Below are 18,887 nucleotides of genomic sequence, written 5' to 3'. Positions count from 1 at the left end.
AAACACACATGGTCTCCAAGCTGTTTGTGAGCAAGTTTATTCTAAGAGATGCTGATTGGGGAACTTGGTGTAAGGGAAAGAATCAGAAAAATTTGGTTTTTACATAATTTAGTGCTCCTGAATAAATTACTTGACCAAGCTGAGATAATAATATATTGCTTTACTAGGATTATGAGAGGATTAAACACAGTGACATTTTTGATATATTATAGTACTCAAGAAATTGTAGTTATTTCTGCATTGAATTTTTGGATGTTTTGTGTTTTCTGATGGAGTGTCTAAATATCTGTTGTGAAATTATATTGTTTTCCTTGACAATTAGGAAATAATGAACATTTCAGATGTTTAGTGTTGAGAAGCACTAAAGAGCGGTGGTTAGTTCTTTAGAGTTAAGAGTTTACTCTGCCAAGCACTTTGGCTAAGTGACTGGTGACCTATAAATCGATACTAAGATGCTCACAGGAACTCTAGTATCCAAAAATGATTTCATGAAGTCAGGAATTATTCTGCAATGCAAAAAATCAACCCCCTAATTAATCTTCTTTAGAAGTTCTGATTCTTATGTACTATAGTGAATTTTCTTGATAATGAGACCCATTTGTGTTCATTTTTGGCTATTTTACAGTTAATAACTCAGTCCTTGGGGAGTGGCCGAAAGCTGAAATAATAAGAACTCTGGAGCTGCTGCATTTCTCAGTTCAGAAGTCATTCCTACATCTTACGTAGTTCTTTTACTATCTGGCTTTAAAATTATGGCATTTTGAAGTTAGAAGGGCCTCATAAGTCAGTCTAGTTTCTTCTACTTTGGGAATCTTATCCTCCGGCATCCATTATAGTCAGTATTCCAATTACGAGTGTGTAGCACTAGGACCAAGGGAATCACTTTTTCACAGCGCTCCTCATTCTATTAAACCACTCTCATTGCAGAAAACTATTTCTTGCACAAAGCTGGAATCAATATTCCTGCAGCGTCCTTCATTCGGCCTTAAAATTATTTAGAAATCTCACGGTCTTTAGAAGTCGATAGAATGAGCACAATTTTAATTATCTCTTGGCTTGCGTGTTTTAAAAGGAAAGGTGACCCATCTTTGTAAGTATTTGTTGAATGCACGTGATAGGGGAATGACAATGTCCAGCGCCTACCTGGGTGACTAAGAGGGTTCTAAAGTGGGGTGGTCGTAACATAAAACTGAACTGCAGGGGGAGCCACACTCCAGAGAGTGTCCACCCAGCTCCCTTCCGGTATAGGAGAATGCACTCAACCACTGCTGGTTGAGAATTAGAAAGATACTACATGACTTTGCACATTTTCGAATATAAAAAGACCTTAAAGACCATCTACTTTAAACTCTTTTGATTTACCCACAGTTATTCTACTTTTCAGCTCATCAACTTGGTGTGGACAGCAATTTCCGCTGCAAATTTGAGATGCCTAGGGTGTTTTCTAAACGATGCATATGTAAGCCCTCAGTCCCTGAGATTCTGATATAATTAGCCTGGAATCTGGTCTAGGCAAGAGTAGTTTGAAAACTTTCCCAGGTGATTCTAATGTGTAAACAAAGTTGAGAACCACTGTGTTAGGGACCGCAGAGATGAGAGCCTCGTGTCCACAGGTGTATTGGTTTAACAGGGAAAAAGGAGAATAAGGAGATGAGACACCTGGGCCAGTTGTGGTGCCACCTGCTCTGAATTCCAACCAGTCATCTCAAAAGTGTTTTTCAGGAACCAGTCACAAAAAGACAAATACTGTCTGATACCAGTCATATGAGGTACTCAGAGCAGTCAAATTCATAGAGACAAAAAGTAGGATGGTGGCTGCCAGAGGCTGTGGGGAGGGAGGGAATAGGGAGCTATTCAATGAGCAAAGGGTTTAGACTGTGCAAGATGAAAAGGGTTCTGAAGATGGATGGTGGTGATGGTTGCATGACAATGTGAATGTACTTCATGTGACAGAACTGTACACGTACAATGGTTAAGATGTACACGTAAAATGGTAAAATGCTTATATATTCTCACAACTAAATATGTTAAAAGTCCATTTTGGTTTTTGTTTTTGAAACAGAGGCTGGAGTGCGGTGGTGTGATCTCAGCCCACTGCAACCTCCACCTCCCGGGTTCAAATGGCTCTCATGCCTCAGCCTCCTGAGTAGCTGGGATTATAAGCGTGCACCACCACACACAGTTAATTTTTGTGTTTTTTGTAAAGACAGGATTTCGCCATGTTGGTCAGGCTGGTCTCAAACTCCTGGCCTCAGGGGATCCACCCGCCTTGGCCTCCCAAAGTGCTAGGATTATAGGCATGAGCCACCGCGCCTGACCCTTAATGGTATTTTATAATGAAAACTCTTCCTAAAGATAAGACTAGTGAGACTGGCACAAGGAGGAGTTCAGTAGGCAGAGCTCGAGTCATCCTTGACCCCTGGGATAATGTTTTCCTGACTCTGTCATTTTTTTGAATTTACCCTAACCTAAAATGACCACTTCTGAATTTCTTCCATGAGCGTTGTTGAAATACACATGGTGAGTTTTGTCCCTTTATACACAGTTGAGAGCAGAACTGACCCCTTCCCTTTTCTTCTGAATTATCAGGTCTGGGCTTCTAGGCCAAGACAAGCTGACACTTTGCCTGGCTGCTTCTTTAATTCAGAAGGCCCTGGAGTGCTGAGGCATGTGATGAGCACCGCTGGGATTAGGGTTACCAACTTGTCCTCATTTTCAGGAGACTTTCTCAATGTCAACACTGAAAGTCCCACGTTCCTTCCAAGAATCCCTCAGCTCAATGCAAACTCAGCTAATAGGACTGGTCACCCTACTAGTAGTCCTAAATCATAGAGGACCAAACTCGGGGGAGAGTAGGGGAAGGAGCAAGAAAAAGACTAGAAAAATCGGAAAGCTGTGCACGGTGTCTATGACTTTTGATGGCCCTCAAGGTCACCATGGATTTCTGATTCTTGCTTTGAGTTTATGTGATTATAATGATGTGCTTAATTCCCACCAGAATTATCAGTGTAATAATTAAAACCAACAAATGTGAACACCATGCTAATTTATTACAAGTATTATGTCATTTCTTTCTAATTATAATCTTCTAAGGTAAATACTATTATTAATCCTATGGTAAGAAGTCCCACTAAAGATATAACTTATGCTTTCTCAGGACTAGAGAGAAAGACACCAAAATGCCACCCTGACCATCCTTGAGAGGATAAACGGCCAGGCACGGTGGTTCATGCCTGTAATCTCAGCACTTTGGGAAGCCAAGGTGGGAGGAGGTCAGAAGTTCAAGACCAGCCTGGCCAACATGGTGTCACCCCATCTTTACTAAAAATGCAAAAATTAGCCAGGTGTGGTGGTGCACACCTGTATTCCCAGCTACTGAGGCATGAGAATCGCTCCAGCCCGGGAGGCAGAGTTGCACTGAGCCGATCATGCCACTGCACTGCAGCTGGGTGGCTGAGCAATATTCTGTCTCAAAAATAATAATAAAGACGACAAACGTTTGGAGTATTAAAGGCCACTCTTCCTCTGGAGATAATCAAGGTAGCTGCAATTTAAGCGTGAGCCACTTGCTTTAATGTTCAGAAAGAATATGATCAAAACCATTTAGGGGGTGGGGCCTCCTCCTATAGACAATGAAGGCAGCTACCCTCAGAAGCTCTATTATACTGGAAGAGAGATGTGAGACCCTTCCTGCTTTAAGAATCAATGAAGCCGGGCATGGTGGCTCAGCCTGAAATCCCAGCACTTTGAGAGGTGGGCAGATCACCTGAGGTCAGGAGTTTGAGATCAGCCTGGCCAACATAATGACACCCTGTCTCTACTAATAACACAAAAATTAGCGGGACATGGTGGCACACACCTGTAATCCCAGCTACTCCAGAGGTGAGACAAGAAAATTGCTTGAAGCCAGGAGGCAGAAGTTGCAGTGAGCCGAGATCACGCCACTGAACTCCAGCCTGGGAGTTCAGAGCGAGACTCCATCTCCAAAAAAAAAAGAAAGAAAGAAAGAAAGAATCAGTGAGAAGGGGCTGCCTGACCCCTGGTGGTGTGGATCCTTCGGGAAGGAAAGCAAACAGAGTTTCCAAGTCTACAAGGGTTCCAAGTAACCCAGCCTACTCTGAAGACCGTTGCGGGACAGCTCTTCCAAACTACTGAGCTCTAAGAACTGGAACCCTGGAAACCCAAGCAAGAGGACAAGCGCAGCTGGACTAGGCCCCGAAGAAGGAGATCATCCTCCCTCAGAGATCCACAGCAGCTGGGAACCCGGATCTGCAGACCCACTTGGTTTGATGGTATTGTGTGGGACCATCTGTCAACACTGACACCCTGTGGCAGTGACAAGCAAAGGCAGCAGCCGGCTAAGTCTCCAGGCTCTCCCTGCTGGAACTAGAAAGTCCAAGTGGCCCCCTTCTTCCCTCCCTTTTTGGTTTTGTTTGTTTTGTTTTGTGTTTGTTTGTTTGTTTTTGTTTTCATTTTCTTCAAGACGGGAGTGTTGCTCGGTTGGCCAGGCTGAAGTGCAATGGCGCGATCTCGGCTCACTGCAACCTCCACGCCCCAGATTCAAGCGATTCTCCTGCCTCAGCCTCCCCAGTAGCTGGGATTACAGGTGCACACCACCACACCTGGTTCATTTTTCCCTTCCTTTTTAGATTTGCTGTGCTTCAAGACACTGAGGCCATGAGGCAGGGTTTGCAGATAAAGGATAACTACAGCCCTGATGCGGCTGATCCTGACACCGAAATGGCTGTGGATCCCCGGATGGGGCGGCTCTATACTCCTGTCTCTGAAACCTGCTTCTTAACTTATTTCCCCAAATGCTCGATTCAGGGAAGGTGGATGATTTATATCAGACTCACAGGATGAGAGAGCAGTAGCTCCACCTAGTGGAAACATCCAGGTTGAAAAGGTCATGTTGGGGGATGATGCTATTTTGCAAAGTCAAGATAATTCATGTCCCTCCAGGAAGCCTTCTTTGATCCGAGTTATGCTTTCTCTTAACAATCTGCTTTCCCAGTCATAGGAATTCATGCACAAATGTAATCTCCTACTTGTTTGTCTAAATAGCTTTCCTAATAAATTTGTGGAAGCCAGGGACAATGTTTTGTTCACCGCTGCATCCCCACTGCTTTGTATGTGGTGAAACCAAAGGGTTATTTTTATACTTAATCTATAACACCAGACTCAGAGGAGGTCTGAGAAGAATGGGAAAATGTTTTCTCTCTGGTGTCTGATGCCACGATTTTTTCTAGCTAGTATCTGCAATTTGGAAGGCTACGCACCTCTCTCTATCTGGAAGTCTGAACTTCAGTTTTTGTTTTTGTTTCATTTGTTTTGTTTTTGAGACAGGGTCTGGCTCTGTCACCCAGGCTGGAGTGCAGTGCATGATCTCAACTAGCTGCAACCCTGCACCTCCCGCGCTCAAGTGATCCTCCCACCTCAGACTCTCTGAGTCCGCAGATTCAAGTAGCTGGGACTACAGGCACGTGCCAGTATAGTACACTAAGTTTTGTATTTTTTGTAGAAATGGGGTTTCACCATGTTGTCCAGGATATTTGCCAACTCTGGGGCTCAAGTGATTCGCCTGCCTCAGCCTCTCAAAGACCTGGGATTACAGGTGTGAGCCACCTCCCCGGCCTGAATTTTAGTTTTGAAAGCAGGTAAAATAGGCTGCTGCCCTGAGCTAATGCACCCCCTGCCCTGGGCTGGTTGTTTATGCTATCAACACGGTGTTTTTTCCTTAGAAATTGTCCTTAAAGTTATAAAATGCAGCTGGGAGCGGTGGCTCACACCTGTAATCCCAGCACTTTAGAAGGCCGAGGTGCGTGGATCACGAGGTCAGGACTTCAAGACCAGCCTGGCCAAGATAGTGAAACGCTGTTTCTACTAAAAACACAAAAAATTAGCTGGGCATGATGGTGGGCACCTGTAATCCCAGCTACTCTGGAGGCTGAGGCAGAGAATTCCTTGAACCTGGGAGGTGGAGTTTGAAGTGAGCCGAAATTGCGCGACTGCACTCCAGCCTGGGCAACGGGGCGAGACTCCATCTAAAAAAAAAAGTTATAAAATGCAACTGTTTGACATAATAAGAGCTTTCAGCAATGACACAGAAGGGTAGAGAAATGCATTTGGATATCATAAAATCACTTTTATTTTTACCATAGCAACTTTCCAGTGAACATTTCTTGACTGATTTGGAAGAAAAGATCTGGTTTTATGATTCCTCATGCCTTCTCCGAGGGTGAATATACTCTTTTCCAAGGACAAGAAAGGAAGCTGAATCATAAAATCATATGAACATTTGCACAAGAGGATTCCTCTTGAAGTTTCAGGGAAATTGTTTTCAGACAGATGAAAATATCCACTTGTTGATGAAAAGGGAGAGTAAACATTGGAACTGTAACCTAGACGCCCATATGGGTAAAAAAAATAAAACTGGCAAATGCCAACTCACAGTTGATCTCTCTGTCAAAAGGAATTCAGAGATGTTTGGAGTGCTTAACCTATGACGCCAATTCCGTGGAAGAACTCTACCTTCTACTTCACAGACAGGACACTGGGCTAGATAGGATGCTTGTCCGGCCCAAAGTGGAATTTCTTACCATCTGTATACTCCCCCAAGACCCACAACAGATGGTTACTGAGTTGAAGCTTGCCACTGATCCTTAATGATGTCAACAAGCTCAGCTCTGGGAGCTGGCACTCCAGAAGCCCAGGTCAGGGGAGCAATGGAAAGTGGAGATGGGAACAGAGCTCTGACTCCTAGCCCCGTATTTGATACTTACTCCCTTCAAAGTCCTGTCCCTGGACTACAAATTGAGTTCCCAGTTAGAAATCAGAAAACCATGAAATATGAGTTGCATTTCTAAGATGTGCCTGTCTTTAGCATGACGTTTAAGAGAAAGGGCAGTGGGAACCATAAAGAAATGGCAGCCAGGCGTGGTGGTGTGCACCTGTAATCCCAGCTACTGGGGAGGCTGAGGCAGGAGAATCACCTGAACCTGGGAGGCTGAAGTTTCAGTGAGCCGAGACTGCATCATTGCACTCCAGCCTAGGTGACAACAGTGAGACTCCATCTCAAAAAGAGAAAAAAAAGGAGGGGAGAGAGATAGAGGGAAAGGTGAGCTTGTGGACATACTGGACACACAGGACCTGGGACATGGGGGCCTGAAACACTGTTTTACAGACAGAAGAATACAAAGGGAAATGCAGCCTGCCATTCTGTTTCTTCCTTTCTCCTCTATCCCTTCTTCCCTCCCTGGGAAACCACAGTAGCAGAAGTCTCATTCAATCAAATAGCTGTCAATTATATGAGTTGTACTTTTCTCTTCCTCAACAGTAAACTGGCTTTTCTCCTCTTTGTCCTCCTCTTTCTGTCTAGAGAGCAATTTCCTCCCGTCCACTTTGCAGGGCCGATAGCTCAAATACAGTGCTATGGTGATGACACCCACTCCAAGGGCAACGGTAATAACGACAAAGAGGGCAGAGCTGATTCCTTCATCCAATCCTGTCCAAGCACAGAAGACAGAGTTAGGAAGGTCACAAAGTACGAGGATCACCCACCCCAGCCTACCAGGCCCACTTCTGAGTCTCATTCTTCCCAACCTAGTAGAATCTTTCTTATTTTCATCCTTGGATAAGAATCCCAAACCCCTGAGGGATTTCCATCCTCCGCCCGGCAGCAGAGCAGCAAAGTTTACCTTGAACAATGACAGCAATGTCTTTGCTGACAGAGCCCAGCTGGTTAGTGGCTGTGCAGCAGTAGGCTCTGGTGTGGTTCTGGGTTGCCTTCTGTGGCACTTCAAGGTCAAAGACCACCCCATTCCAGGTACACACCAAAGCTGGAGCTGGGTTTCCCTTTGGGACACAAGCAAGCCTGTGTTCCATCCCTTCCAGCCAGGTCTGTTTGCCAGAGCATCGGGATTCCTCTAACCATGGCTTGTCTGCAAAAACGGTTTCCCAAAGAGCTGAGTTCCGTGCACCACACTCCCTCACTACCTTCACACCCTGCTCCCTCTCCTCACCCAAATGTGGTCCCCTCCACCCAACAGCTTTCCTTACTAACGGAGCACTAGCAGATCTCTGCTTTGAGTCAACTCTTCTTTCCCATCTTCCCCATGGGCAGGGAGTCCCAGATGAAACCTAGGGTGTTCTTATGGATTCCGACTAAATGATAATGCTGCTCGAGCCATGGTGGCCCTGGGGCTCCTGCTTCCCATCTGTGCTTCTCAGTGGGTAAGGAGCTAGATAATGGTGACCTCAGAGATTAGGATTTTTCTACCTTTTTTTTCTTTTTTCTTTTTTTTTTGGAGACAAAGTCAGTCTCACTCTGTTGCCCCAGCTGGAGTGCAGAGGCATGATCTTGGCTCATGGCAACCTCTGCCTCTCGGGTTCAAGCAATTCTCATGCCGCAGCCTCTCCAATAGCTAGAATTACAGACGCACGTCACCATGAGCAGCTAATTTTTCTATTTTCAGTAGAGATGGGTTTCACCATGATGGCGATGCTGGTCTCAAACTCCTTACCTCAGGTGATCCACCTGTGTCGGCCTCCCAAACTGTTGGGATTACAGGCGTGAGTCACCACGCCCAGCCTATCCTGAGCCTTTTGAAGCAGACGCCAGAGATGCGAAGCCCAGTCTCTCCCGCCTGGCCATGTGGAGGCTCTTATTGGGTAGTCTCTCAGCCTGCAGGAGCCAGGGATCTGGCCCCAGGTGATGCCCCAACAGTGGGCCACTCCCCACGACTGTCAGGAAAATCCCAAGTCTAATTCAAAGTTGATTTTCTACTAGCAATGAATGATGGACATGGTCTCCATTGCTTAAGGCCCTGGGAAGATCTAGACTAGAGAAAAGGATCATCGACTTCTGCCCACACCTGTGGGCCTCAGTTCTTCCCTCTGGTCCATGGTTGCCATGGTAACGCTTTGTAAAGTTGTTTCCCCAGGGGTCCCTAGAGTCCTCTGAGTCATCATAACTCTGAGGTCAACAGAAGTGGAGAGAGGAGACACTCCCTGCCCTAGCTGGTCCCACGTGTTCCTGGCAGTAACCTGTCTGAGGAAACTCACCAGGCCTGTGCCCATCTATGGAGTTCTGGAGTGATCCCCAGTTAGGGCCCCTGCTGCCCTCATTCCTAAGGGAGGCTGGAGACTTCTTCCATGGCCAAAAACCCACATCTAAGTCCCCAGCACTAGCTAAAAGGCCCTGTCACGGGGTGCTATCTGTCCGTCCCAGTTGACATTGGAGGAAGGGGGGTGGGGGAGGCAGAAGCTACGTGGAGCTCAGGGACTCTCCTCCATTCCCACCTGGCTCCTCCTCTTTGCTGGTGCTGGAAGGAGCATGGGGAAAGTGGTGTCTCCACCCTCCCTTGTCCCCATCTTTCTCAGAGTTGGTATCATTGATGACACCCCTCTTGGATCCTCCCGCAGCCCTGCCTGGAGAACAGCCCACAGCCCAGGGCCCTCCCAGCAGATGATGAGTCTGGGCTGCTGGTCGGGTAATGCTTCAGGAATGAAGGCAGAAAAAGGAGGTCTGTCTTCTTCTCTGAAAGACGGGAGACGGCAGGGCCCCAGTATTCACATCCTGGGCCACAGGGCTGTGGGTTTTCATTGCTGGTTGCCAACACCACAGCCAACCACTTCTAGAAGTGTTTCCTTGTTTCCTTCCTTGTGTTTCTACAGCGTCAAGTGCTAGATGCTCTTAAACTCAGCGGGGGATGATTTCAGTGCCCGTGAGGATGTTCTTTCCTGCTCTCACCTCTGGAGGCATCTGATGCTTGTGACCTCCAGATGGTATTGAAATAGCCCCAACCCTGGGCACCAGGAGACAGGAGGCTCAGTCCTGAGCTTCTCTGCCTTCGCCTTGTCCTGCTGTGAGGTTTCTACAAGGCACCCCATGCCACTGGGCCATTCTCACCTGGGAATAGAGAAAGAACAATTTGCCCCTTATGGAAAGACGAAATGAGGCAAAAGGCCCCTTATGTTGTGGGCAGAATCCCTGCACTCAGAGGGATTTAGAAGCTGAAATAACTGGGTTGGGAGCAGTGGCTCGCGCCATCTCACTATTTTGGGAGGCCAGGGAGGGTGGATCATCTAAACTCAAGAGTTCGAGACCAGCCTGGCCAACATACTGAAATCTCATCTCTACTAAAAAAGTACAAAACTTAGCCTGGCATAGTGGCGGGTGCCTGTAATCCCAGCTACTAGGGAGGCTGAGGAGGGAGAATCACTTGAACCCAGGAGGTGGAGGTTGCAGTGAGGCAAGATTGTGCTACTGCACTCCAGCCTGGGCAACAGAATGATACTCCATCTCAAAAATAAAAATAAAAATAAAATGAAGAAACTAAAATAACTAAATAACTGAGTAGCACCACACTACCTGCTCTGGAGAAAGGACTTTTTTTTTTAATCTGTTTTGAGATGGAGACTCGCTCTGTCACGCAGGCTGGAGTGCAGTGGCACCATCTTGGCTCACGGCAACCTCTGCCTCCTGGGTTCAAGTGAGTCTCCTGCCTCAGCCTCCCACTTTTACAGGCTTGTGCCACCACGCCCAGCTAATTTTTGTATTCTTAGGAGAGATGGAGTTTTGCCATGGTGGCCAGTCTGGTCTTGCACTCCTGACCTTAAGTGATCCACCCACCTCAGCCTCCCAAAGTGCTGGGATTACAGGCATGAGCCACCGTGCCCGGCCCGGAGAAAGGACTTTGAATAACACAATGTGGGAAGAGCAAGGTTGTGGAGATCTGCTGCCCTGGCTGAGGTAGCTCATGCAATCAGTCTCTCTCAGCCTCAGTGTCTTGACCTGCGAAACGGGATGATAATAACACCTCCTTCACAAGACAAGTGGCAGGTCTGACGTGAGAATGCACAGGCAGGCCCTTGGCAACTGGATAAGCTCTATACAGCTCTGGAAAGGAGGGGGAGAAAAAAGAGGAGGGGCTTCCATGGCTGGAGAGGGCATCTTTCGGCCTGATGTGTTCTGAGTTCCAAAGCTGGGAAAGACACTCAAACCTTCCAGAGCTCTTCCAACTTTTCGATTCTCTGATGGTTTCAGGTCTAGGGGAGGAAGCGCTTGTGGTCCGTGTCTGTCCCCGGGATATCTGTTTCTTGGTTTGCATCTCTGCTGCAGGTCCAAGGAGCTGGGGCAATACCATGAGTCTGGGTTCTTCATCCCCGGGGACCTGGGGGAGCTCCCCCCCACCACCACCGCCCGCCCGAGGCTCAGGGAAAGGGGAGAGCAAAGTGTGGGGTTGGTTCCCTCTAGTGGTCAGTGTTAGCACTGCATCCAGTTGCCTCAGGCGGGCCCAGGAGGAGTCAGCAAAAGTGGAATTCAGGACTGAATCCTGCCCAGAACCCCCACAATCTATTGGCTGTGTTTGGTGCCTTTTCGCAACACACACATTCTCTCTGCTGGGTGGAGGGGAGACATGTGAGGAGGAGGAAAGGGATAGGATAGAGAGTGGGATGGGGTCTGTAGGGGTCTCGAGGACTGGCTATCCTGACATCCTTCCCCGTGTTCAGGTTGGCCACCATGATGTGCTGCCAGAGGGCACCCACCTGCTCCTTAAAGAGAGGACAAGTTGGGTGGTATCTCTGGCCGACACTCTGTGCACAACTCTTACGATGCTGGTAACGGTGAGAAGGGAAAGATGACAAGCCAGGGGGCATGATCCCAGCATGTGTGGGAGGAGCTTCTAAATTAGCCATTAGCACAGGTACATCAGTGGCCCCATGCGTAAACGTACAGAGAAATAGGTGGGGTCAAGCAGCAAGAGATAAGGGGCCAGGGTATAAAAAGGGCCCACAAGAGACCAGCTCCAGGATCCCAAGGCCCGACTCCCTGAAACACTTAGAGTCCTGCGGACAGCTCACCTAGCTGCAATGGCTGCAGGTAAGCGCCCCTAAAATCCATTTCTGCACGATGTGTCCTGAGGGGAGAGGCGGAGCCCTGTAGATGGGACGGGGGCATCTCAGCCCAGATATTTGGCCAATCTCAGAATGTTCCTGGTCCCTGGAGGGAGGGAGAAAAAAAAACAGCTCCTGGAGCAGGGAGAGCACTGGCATCTTGCTCTCCATTCCCTCTGTTGCCCTCCGGTTTCTCCCCAGGCTCCTGGACATGCCTAATTCTGGCTATTGCCCTGCTCTGCCTACCTTGGCTTCAAGAGGGCAGTGCCTTCCCAACCATTCCCTTATCCTGGCTTTTTAACAACGCTGTGCTCTGCGCCCATCACCTGCACAAGCTAGCATCTGACACGTACCAGAAGTTTGTAAGCTCTTGGGGAATGGGTGCACATCAGGGGTGGCAAGAAGGGGTGACTTTCCCTCGCTGGGAAGTCCTGGGAGAGAATAAGGAGCTCAGGGTTGTTTTCTGAAGCAGAAATGCAGGCAGATGAGCGTACGCTGAGTGAGGTTCCCAGAAAAGTAACAACGGGAGCTGGTCTGCAGGGTAGACCTTGGTGGGTGGTCCTTCTCCTAGGAAGAAGCCTATATCCCAAAGGAACAGAAGTATTCATTCCTGCGCAACCCCCAGACCTCCCTCTGCTTCTCAGAGTCTATTCCGACACCCTCCAACAAGGAGGAAACACAGCAGAAATCCGTGAGTGGATGCCTTCTCCCCCAGGCGGGGATGGGGGAGGCCTGTGGTCAGAGCCCCCGGGCAGCACAGCAACCGCTGGTCCTTCCTCTGCAGAACCTAGAGCTGCTCCACATCTCCCTGCTGCTCATCCAGTCGTGGCTGGAGCCCGTGCAGTTACTCAGGAGTGTGTTTACCAACAACCTGGTGTATGGCACCTCGAACTTCAACGTCTATTTCTACCTAAAGAACCTAGAGGAAGGCATCCAAACGCTGATGTGGGTGAGGGTGACCCCAGGGGTTCCCAATCCTGGAACCCCACTGGCTTCGAGGGGTGAGGGAGAGAAACTGCTGCCCTCTTTTTAGCAGTCAGGCTCTGACCTAAGAGAACTCACCTTAGTCTTCATTTCCTCTCGTGAATCCTCCAGGCCTCTCTCTACACCCTGAAGGGGAGGGAGGAAAACGAATGAATGAGAGCGGGAGGGAGGCAACAGTGACCAAGCGCTCAGCCTCTCCTTCTCTTTCTTCACTTTGCAGAGGCTGGAAGACGGCAGCCCCCGGACTGGGCAGATCTTCAAGCAGACCTACAGCAAGTTTGACACAAACTCGCACAACGATGACACACTGCTCAAGAACTACAGGCTGCTCTACTGCTTCAGGAAGGACATGAACAAGGTCGAGACATTCCTGTGCACCGTGCGGTGCCGCGCTGTGGAGGGCAGCTGTGGCTTCTAGATGCCTGGGTGGCATCCCTTGTGACCCCTCCCAATTGCCACTCCTGGCCATGGAAGGTGCCACTCCAGTGTCCAACAGCCTTGTCCTAATAAAATTAAGTTGCATCATTTTGTCTGACTAGGTGTCCTTCTATAATGTTATGGGGAGGAGGGTGGTGATATGGAGCAAGGGGCAGGTTGGGAAGACGACCTGTAGGGCCCACGGGGTCTATTGGGAACCAGGCTGAAGTGCACTGGCACGATCTTAGCTCACTGCAACCTCTGCCTCCTGGGTTCAAGCGATTCTCCTGCCTCAGTCTCCCGAATAGTTGGGATCCAGGCATGCGCGACCAGGCTCAGCTAATTTTTGTATTTTTGGTAGTGACGGGGTATCACCATATTGGCCAAACTGGTCTCCAACTCCTGACCTCAGGTGATCTGCCCAACTTGGCCTCCCAAATTGCTGGGATTACAGGCATGAGCCATGGCGCCCTTCCCTGTCCTGTCATTTTAAAATAATTATACCAGCAGGAGGACGTCAGGCACAGCATGGGCGACCTGGCCATGCCCAGCCCAGTGGACATTTGACTTCTCTGCTTAGCACTGTCCTCTCATGTGCTGGGTCCACTCAGTAGACGCTTGTTGAATTCCTGGGCCTAGAGCTGTGCCAGCTGCCTCGTCTTGTCACCTTCTGGCTTATTCCCTCCCTCCATATCTTACCTATTTACCTCATGGGAATGTTTCGAATTCCAAATTTCTATTTTACTGTTACATACTTACTTGTTTGTTATTATCTCTGCTGCCAGTAGATTGTTAGCTCCAGAAGAGAAAGGATCATGTGTTTTGTTTATCTAGATATGCCCATCTGCCTGGTACAATCTCTGGCAAATGTTATAGACAACAACTACTTGTGGAATCGGTGAATGAACGAATAGAAGAATGAGTGAAAGAATGAATAGACGAAAGGCAGAAATTCAGCCTCAGGCCGGGCACAGTGACTCACGCCTGTAATCCCAGTACTTTAGAAGGCCGAGGCGGGTGGATCACAAGGTCAGGAGTTCAAGACCATCCAGGCTAACACGGTGAAAACCCATCTCTAAAAATACAACATATTAACCGGGTGTGCTGGCGGACAGCCTATAGTCCCACCTACTCAGGAGGCTGAGGCAGGAGAATGGCGTGAACCTGGGGTGGGTAGAGCTTGCAGTGAGCTGAGATCGTGCCACTGCACCCCAGCCTGGGCAACAGAGCAAGACTCCATCTCAAAAAACAAAAAGAAAAGAAAAGAAAAGAAATCCAGCCTCAAAGAGCTTACAGTCTGGTAAGAGGAATAAAATGTCTGCAAATAGCCACAGGACAGGTCAAAGGAAGGAGAGGCTATTTCCAGCTGAGGACACCCCATCAGGAAAGCACCCCAGACTTCCTACAACTACTAGACACATCTCGATGTTTTTCACTTCTCTATCAATGGATTGTCTCCCTGGAGAATCATCCCCAAAGTGAAATTACTTAGCACGTCCGGTTAGGTAGATCGTTATGTACTTCTTGGTTGTTCAGAGATCATCAACCAGTGCAAACAATACCCCATCAACACACAACAGCGCCTGCCCCTCTCCTCCCCAAGCCTTCCAAGGCCCTTTCTCCGTGCCTGAACCCCCCGGCCATATCATGTGGCAAGCTTAAGGGTCCAACGAGATACAGGAAGTGAAACACGATGTACACTGAAACGTGCAATACAAATAGGCAGCATGATGTGCCTCGGTTCACTAAACCGAGCTACACTGGGTGGTTGTTTTCTACCACTTTCCTTAATGCCTATAGACACCTCATTCTGCTGCTGAATTCCTCATGTTCAATTCCCCCCATCTTCATGGAACATCCTCTGTGCAGGGACTTGACCCCTGTCCTGCTAGCTTTGCACTGAGGCAAGCTCTGTCCATGCCTAGTAGTGCCACCATCTTTACTAGATGAGGTTTCTAAAGATCTTGGCATGGAAGGAAAGCCTGGGGGCCTTGGATAGGCCTTGGATAGTGGGAGAGCTCCAGGCAAGCCACCTGATCTCTTTGAGCCTCAGTATCCTCACTCACATCCCTATGGCTCAGTAGAGTCCCAAGCACATGGTGGACACGCAGAAGTATTGATCATCTTCCTCACCTCCCCTAGGAGAGCCCTTGGGAATCCCCACATAATATTCCCTGAAGACCTTAATCCAATGAGCTGAGTAATTGACTCGGTACCAAACTCAGAAAAAGGATATTAGAAGCCAAAAGGAGGTAGAGTATGTCCCAGTACGATAAACAGCCTCTGATCTCAAGGAAGAAAGAACAGAGCTGCAGGTGGGAAGTGTGCGCCGCAAATCACCAAAGTGGGAGTGGAAGGAGCGCCCACCAGTCCCTCGGAGGCGATCCCTAAGACCCGGTGAGTATGGCTTCGAAAAATGTGATTGTCCTCAACCCCACAGTCTTGAACCTAACAGGAGATCTCAAAGCCTGAAAGACACCACTTTAGGATCAACAGCAGATCTGCGACTTTCCACAGCAGGCACACAGAACCCTAAAGTTAGTCAAGGTTGGACATAGGAAGGGCTTCCAAACACACAGAGAAATTCATTAATCCTAAATTATAAAGGGAGGTTCTTTAAAGGAACCAAGGTGATTGTGAGATTATCCTGAGCTTTTTGTCTTGTTTTGTTTTGTTTTTGATACAGAGTCTCACTCTGTCACCAAGGCTGGAGTGCAGTGGCGTGATCTCAGCTCACTGCAACCTCCATGTTGCGGGTTCAAGCAATTCCCTGCCTCAGCCTCCTGAGTAGCTGGGATTGCAGGCGCCTGCCACCATGCCCGGCTAATTTTTGTTTGTTTAGTAGAGTCGGGATATCACCATCTTGGCCAGGATGGTCTTGAACTCCTGACCTCATGATCCACCCACCTCGGCCTCTCAAAGTGGAGGGATTACAGGTGTGAGCCACAGTGTCTGGCCTATCCTGAGCCTTTTGAGGCTGAAACCAGAGATGCGAAGCCCAGCCTCTCCCCACTGGCCATGCGGAGGCTCTTGTTGGGTAGTCTCTCAGCCTGCAGGAGCCAGGGATCTGGCCCCAAGTGATGCCCCAACAGTGGGCCACTTCCCGGGACTGTCAGGAAAATCTCAAGTCTAATTCAAAGTTGATTTTTTACTAGCAATGAATGATGGACGTGGTCTCCATTGCTCAAGGCCCTGGGAAGATCTAGACTACAGAAAAGGATCACCGACTTCTGCCCACACCTGTGGGCCTCAGTTCTTCCCTCTGGTCCATGGTTGCCATGGTAACCCTTTGTAAAGTTGTTTCCCCAGGGTTCCCTGGAGTCCTCTGAGTCACCATAACTCTGGGGTCAACAGAAGTGTAGAGGTGACAGGAGACACTCCCGTACCCTGGCTGCTCCCACGTGTTCCTGGCAGTAACCTGTCTGGGGAGCCTCACCAGCCCTGTGCCTATCTGCGGAGTTGTGCAGTGATCCCCAGTTAGGGCCCCTGCTAGGGCTCATTCCTAAGGGCGGCTGGAGACTTCTTCCATGGCCGAAAATCCACATCTAAGTCCCCAACACTGGCTAAAAGACCCTGTCATGGGGCGCCGTCTGTCCCAATTCACATTGGAGGAAGGATGGTGGGGTAGGCAGAAGCTACGTGGAGCTCAGGGACCCTCCTCCATTCCCACCTGGCTCCTCCTCTTTGCTGGTGCTGGAAGGAGAATGGAGAAAGAGGTGTCTCCACCCTCCCTGGGCCCCAGCTTTCTCAGAACTGGTATCATTGATGACACCCCTCTTGGACCCTCTTGCAGCCCTGCCTGGAGAACAGCCCACAGCCCAGGGCCCTCCCAGCAGATGATGAGTCTGGGCTGCTGGTCGGGTAATGCTTCGGGAATGACGGCAGAAAAAGGAGGTCTGTCTTCTGCTCCGAAAGGGGGGAGATGGCAGGGCCCCAGCATTCACATCCTGGGCTACAGGGCTGTGGGTTTTCAATGTTGGTTGCCAACACCACAGCCAACCACTTCTAGAAGCGTTTCCTTGCTTCCTTGCTTCTGTTTCTATAGCGTCAAGTGCTAGATGCTCTTAAACTCAGCGGGGGATGATTTCAGTGCCCGTGAGGATGTTCTTTCCTGCTCTCACCTCTGGGGGCATCTGATGCTTGTGACCTCCAGATGGTATTGAAATAGCCCCAACCCTGGGCACCAGGAGACAGGAGGCTCAGTCCTGGCCTTCTCTTCCTTCGCCTTGTCCTGCTGTGAGGTTTCTACAAGGCACCCCATGCCACTGGGCCATTCTCACCTGGGAATAGAGAAAGAACAAGCTGCCCCTTATGGAAAGACAAAATGAGGCAAAGAGCCCCTTGTGTTGGGGGCAGGATCCCTGCACTCAGAGGGATTTAGAAGCTGAAATTACTGGGTTGGGAGCGGTGGCTCATGCCAGTGATCTCAGTATTTTGGGAGGCCAGGGAGGGTGGATCACCTAAAATCAAGAGTTCGAGACCAGCCTGGCCAACATACTGAAACCCCCTCTCTATTAAAAAAGTACAAAACAGCCCGGCATAGTGGTGGGAGTCTGTAATCCCAGCTACTAGGGAGGCTGAGGAGGGAGAATCATTTCAACCCAGGGGTGGAGGTTGCAGTGAGGCAAGATCATGCCACTGCACTCCAGCCTGGGTGACAGAATGAGACTCCATCACAAAAAAGAAATAAAATAAAATAAAGAAACTAAAATAACTAAATAACTGAGTAGCACCACACTACCTGCTCTGGAGAAAGGACTTTTTTTTTTTTTTTATCCAGGGTATCTTTCGGCCTGATGTGTTCTGAGTTCCAAAGCTGGGGAAGAGACTCAAACCTTCAAGAGCTCTTACAACTTTTAGATTCTCTGATGGTTTCAGGGCATAGGACGAAGCGCTTGTGGTCCGTGTCTGTCCCCAGGATTTCTGTTTCTTGGTTTGTATCCCTGCTGCAGGTCCAAGGACCTGGGGCAATACCTCAAGTCTAGATTCGTCCTCCCAGGGACCTGGGGGAGCCCCCGCCCCCGCCCCAAGGCTCAGGGAAAGAGGAGAGCAAAGTGTGTGGTTGGTACCCTCTAGTGGTCAGTATTAGCACTGCATCCAGCTGCCTCGGGCTGGCCCAGGAGGAGTCAGCAAAAGTGGAATTCGGGACTGAATCCTGCCCAGAACCCCTGCAATCTATTGCCTGTGCTTGGCGCCTTTTCCCAAAACACACATTCTCTCTGCTTGGTGGAGGGGAAACATGCGAGGAGGAGGAAAGGGATAGGATAGAGAGTGGGATGGGGTCGGTAGAGGTCTTAAGGACTGGCTATCATGACATCCTTCCCCGCGTTCAGGTTGGCCACCATGGCGTGCTGCCAGAGGGCACCCACCTGACCCTTAAAGAGAGGACAGGTTGGGTAGTATCTCTGGCTGACCCTCTGTGCACAACCCTCACAGTGTTGGTGACGGTGGGAAGGGAAACATGACAAGCCAGGGGGCATGATCCCAGCATGTGTGGGAGGAGTTTCTAAATTAGCCATTAGCACAGCCGCATCAGGGGTCCCATGAGTAAACGTACAGAGAAATAGGTGGGGTCAAGCAGCCAGAGA

General features: G+C 49.1%; 1 protein-coding gene across 2 annotated transcripts; it reads left to right on the top strand.

Annotated features, from left to right (window-relative positions):
- The first annotated feature begins 11,840 nt into the window (after positions 1–11,840).
- LOC139359665 (growth hormone variant-like) lies at positions 11,841–13,363 on the top strand. Of its 2 annotated transcripts, XM_071083431.1 has the most exons (5): positions 11,841–11,884; positions 12,100–12,260; positions 12,470–12,589; positions 12,683–12,847; positions 13,103–13,363. In XM_071083431.1, exons 1-5 carry the CDS (start codon positions 11,875–11,877, stop codon positions 13,298–13,300), a joined length of 654 nt encoding a protein of 217 aa, XP_070939532.1. In that variant the 5' UTR covers positions 11,841–11,874; the 3' UTR covers positions 13,301–13,363. The 2 variants fall into 2 exon arrangements, with proteins under 2 accessions (XP_070939532.1, XP_070939533.1); XM_071083432.1 differs by lacking the exon at positions 12,100–12,260 and having other exon boundaries at positions 11,875–11,884; positions 12,474–12,589; positions 13,103–13,357.
- Positions 13,364–18,887: the final 5,524 nt, after the last annotated feature.

This window comes from Macaca nemestrina, chromosome 17 (genome assembly GCF_043159975.1).
Source record: "Macaca nemestrina isolate mMacNem1 chromosome 17, mMacNem.hap1, whole genome shotgun sequence".
Classification (NCBI taxonomy): domain Eukaryota; kingdom Metazoa; phylum Chordata; class Mammalia; order Primates; family Cercopithecidae; genus Macaca; species Macaca nemestrina.
The sequence above is the reverse complement of the archived record's forward strand: the minus strand, read 5'-3'. Positions and strand labels throughout refer to the sequence as shown.